General features: G+C 43.2%; 1 protein-coding gene across 1 annotated transcript in view; it reads left to right on the top strand.

The window, feature by feature from the left end:
• Positions 1-3,994, top strand: part of syne1 (spectrin repeat containing, nuclear envelope 1) — a 172,957-nt gene that overhangs the window by 77,903 nt on the left and 91,060 nt on the right. Inside the window, exons 61-67 of the mRNA XM_015395967.1 lie at positions 352-516; positions 604-776; positions 2,252-2,405; positions 2,484-2,627; positions 2,850-3,014; positions 3,096-3,413; positions 3,569-3,724. Of these exons, the coding sequence (XP_015251453.1) occupies positions 352-516; positions 604-776; positions 2,252-2,405; positions 2,484-2,627; positions 2,850-3,014; positions 3,096-3,413; positions 3,569-3,724 (1,275 nt within the window). The remainder of the gene's footprint in view (positions 1-351; positions 517-603; positions 777-2,251; positions 2,406-2,483; positions 2,628-2,849; positions 3,015-3,095; positions 3,414-3,568; positions 3,725-3,994) is intronic.

Here is a 3,994-nt window from a genome sequence, read left to right as displayed (position 1 = left end):
GGGCTGAGGCTGATGACGTGTCACGAGTACACGAGCACACGAGAACGCTCAAGAACGCATATTGAGAAACGGCCATAATCACTGGTGCATCCAAGAAGTCTATTTCAAAATCTGTATTTATGTGAAAAGCAGTGTTTGCACTTTAACAGCAGTAGTATGGAGCCATTTAGTTGCACAATTTGGGGAAAAAAATATTGTGACAAACTCATACCCAGTCCTGCCAGATTTTAAACATGGGTGTATGCATTTTGTGGATGCAACTTACATTTTCTAACTTCGTTGATTTGATATCTTTAACCTATAACGGTTAATAACCTGATGTTTAATGGTTTCATGTTTATGGATGTGCAGGAAAAGGCCTCCCGCATTGATCGGATCGTTACAGAGCACCAGCTTTTCTCCCAAGGGTTAGAGGAGCTGCAGAACTGGGTGGCTGACACCAGCCATATGCTGCAGACTTACAGCGCTCCGACGGCTGACAAAAATGTACTAGATAGCAGAATGATCAAGCTGGAGGTAGAGAAACAATATTCTCTATTAATTGAAGCCAGCCAATGCATATGAAATATTGTATGGTGATAAATGTGTTTGGTTTCGCATCAGGCTTTGCTGACAGCTCGCCAGGAGAAGGAGATCCAGCTGAAGATGCTGATCACAAGAGGAGAGTCAGTGCAGAGAAACACCTCAGCTGAAGGAGTGCCACTAATCCAAAAACAAATACAGGAGCTTAAAGACTCCTGGGATGCTCTGCTTTCTGCTGCAATTCTTTGCAAAAGGTGTATCTGTTTTGTCATTTTTTGTTTGTTTTTGCACTCATTTAGAACAAATGAGCAATGATGATGCTTTGTATCTCAGAAAATATCTCTAAACCCAAAGAGTGGAAGCGTCAACCCATCATTTATATGTTTGCATGGCAAACACAACGGCGCTCAGCTTAGGTTTGGGTGGGATTCTGCATGCGATCCAGTGCAGAGAGGAATTTACAGCCCCCTATATTAAAGAATCAAAAACTTCATAAACGCCTGGCACAGCATAGGTGTCGTGATTTATTTATTAAACAGGTTTATTGTGGTAAGGGTTCAGGGGTTGGATCTGGTACTCAGAGGGCTGGGGAACAGGAACTGGAAGGGAGGAGGGAAGTTCACAGAGGTGAGTTCAGGATCCATGGGAATTTTGAACAATGACTTGGAGAGACAGAGAAAACGGGACTCACGTTAGTGGAGAAAACTTTCTTCCCGCCATCCAGTCTGTGTGGGCTGACCTAGTAAAGAGGGGACTCGTTGGAGAGCGGACAGGCAGACCTTCGTTGGACCCAGAGGAGTATGAGAGGACTGTCACTCGGAAATCCAGGAGAACTTGAACGGAACTAGTGGAGGTTAATCCCCTGCTCATTGTGAGACTCAAACAATCCTTCCAGGGGAAGAAGGCCAAAAATCCAGCTTGCAGGATGACTTCCTGCCGAAAAGAAAAGACAAAATCAAGGTTAGGCTCAGTGAAACAAAGACTCAGTTAGAACTCAGATAAACTCAGCTTGGCTACAGTACCCAAAACTGGCAAACACTCTGGCGTCTAGGTAACAGTGACAGTCCACTGCTTAAGTACTCCTCCAGATAATGATCCAACGAGATGCAGGTGTGCAGGGAGGACCAACGAGGACAGGGCGCCACAATAGGAGAGCTAGCATCTCTGGGTAACATTCAGCTGTACACTTCCACCTCAAGAATAAAGGACATACCTTTGAAGACCAAAGTGTTCAGATTTCCGACAGAGAGGACAGATGGTTTGAAAGAGGAATCAATAATTGCATCTTTATAAAAAAAAAGAGAAAGACATCACTGTATAGAGGGGGAGGATTTGCAATTTCAGCTTCCAAGCACTCCAACTCATTCCCATAAAGTTACCTCAGCACCTCTATTATCATTTGAAAGACCAATCACATAGCCCATACACAGGAAAAGTTTTTAACGATCCAGAGAACAAGGGGTTACTTGAATTATGTGCAGGAGGATGAACCTCCATGCTGCTTAAATATTGGCTCTTCAACTAGTAATTGCTCTGGTGCAAGCCTGCAAAACTGACAAAGACTCCTGAACAGGTGTCAAAATGTCTTCATAAAAGTTGAGTGAATGTTTGGTTGCCTTCGAATTTAAGCCTGTTTGTGATTCTATACTAAAAGTACATCCTATTCAACAAGGCAGAAATACTGAACATCATGTAGCTAACCTACTATTTCTATGTCTACCATCAACAGTCAGCTGGAAGGTTCGCTGTCTCAGTGGACAAGTTACCAAGAGGACGTGCGTCAGTTTCTGGCTTGGATTGAGCAGGTGGAGGAAAGCCTTGAGGTCACCGATAAGCTGTGCCCAGAGATGAGAGACAAAACGGCTAATCTGAGCAAAGCAAAGGTATTGCACCCTCCTCTCTCATGTGGACGTTTTTTTAAATTCATATAAATTTATGATTAAATTTCCTTTTGCGTTTAGCTGCTTTATGAGGAGGTGCTCAGCCACAACAGTCTCCTGGAAACCATTACTGCAAAAAGCGCTAGAATCACTGAAAACTATGTTACTCACCTGGAGCTGCAAGAACTTCAGGAGCGGTATAACACCGCCAAAGACAACGCTATGGTAACAATAACAATGTCATCTCTATTCCAGAAAACTAACAACACTTGCAACAAGTGTGCAATATTTTTAAAATGCATTTACAGAATAAGCATGATGGCGTTCCATAATAAATTCAAACTGTAATATTTGTTTTTTATTGAATGTGACAAACTCAATCAGGAAATATGAATGTAAACCATTAACTCTATATGTGAGTCAATGAATCACTGTGCTGTTCCTTAGAGGGCAGTTGGCAAAGCAGAGGAATTGGTGAAAGCTCATCAAGAGTATCAGTGGGACCTTCGTTCCTTTGAGGAGTGGCTGAAGCAAGAAGAAGAGAAGCTCAGCTGCTACACCCAGCTGGAAGGAGATGTTGATATGCTGGAGGAAACCCTCCAAAAGCTGCAGGTGTGAAATGAACCCCTGATATTATCCTGTTTGTGTTACTTGTAATTATGACGGAGGTCAACATGAAATATTTAATCCCAGGAACTGCAGCTGCACTGCACCGAAGGCCAGGCTTTGCTGAACACCTTGTTGCTGAGTCGTGAACTTGTGGTCCCCTGGGGTCTCCCTCAGATCGAGGACCGAGCCCTTGAGACCCTCCAGCAGGAGTGGAGGCTCTATCAGGCTCAGCTGGCTGACACCCGTGCTCAGCTGAACAGCGCTCTGGCCAAACTTCGACAGATGGAGCAGAAGTTCCAGCGTCTTGACAGTTGGCTGAAAGGCATGGAAACCAAAGCTCAGCTGCGTTCTAACCGGCGGTCTGACCGCGCCACGAAGAGCGCTCAGTTACAGATGGTGAAGGTTGGTAGCCGCATGAAAAACATGTAAAACTTATATAGTAAAGGATGGTCCAGTTTTACTTTTCTTGATTAACAAACTGGTTGACTCTAAAATTGTCAAATATGTTTAAGGATTTAAGCAACTCTGAGCAGTAATATTATCCTGTCTTTCATTAGAGCTGGCAGGAAGAGGTGCTCGTTTATCAGGAGGAAATGGAAGGCCTTACGCTTTTGGCTCAGCAAGTTCTGGATGAAACCCATATAAGCAGCCGGATCAGTAGCAGAGCCACCCAGATCACAGCCCGCTACCACGCCCTGCTACTGCAATTATTGGTAAGATCAAACTCAATCTAAAATCTTCTTCATTTAATCTATTTTATCAAATACAATCAACTGGGTTTACATAGATAAAAAAATTTTAACCAATATGTCTGCATCTTTTGATTAACTTGACTCAAGGGCGTAGGTTTGATTTCAACTTTGGTAGGGACACTATTCTTCAGTTTCATTGGTCCTTTGCAAAAATATGCATGCTCTTTTTTATGCTTAAAGGAAAATTCCGTTTTTTAACACTTTTAGCCCATTTTCTGTAGTGTCCAGGAT

This window comes from Cyprinodon variegatus, unplaced genomic scaffold (genome assembly GCF_000732505.1).
Source record: "Cyprinodon variegatus isolate N-32 unplaced genomic scaffold, C_variegatus-1.0 Scaffold770, whole genome shotgun sequence".
NCBI classification, from domain to species: domain Eukaryota; kingdom Metazoa; phylum Chordata; class Actinopteri; order Cyprinodontiformes; family Cyprinodontidae; genus Cyprinodon; species Cyprinodon variegatus.
This window is presented reverse-complemented; position numbering and strand designations above follow the sequence as displayed.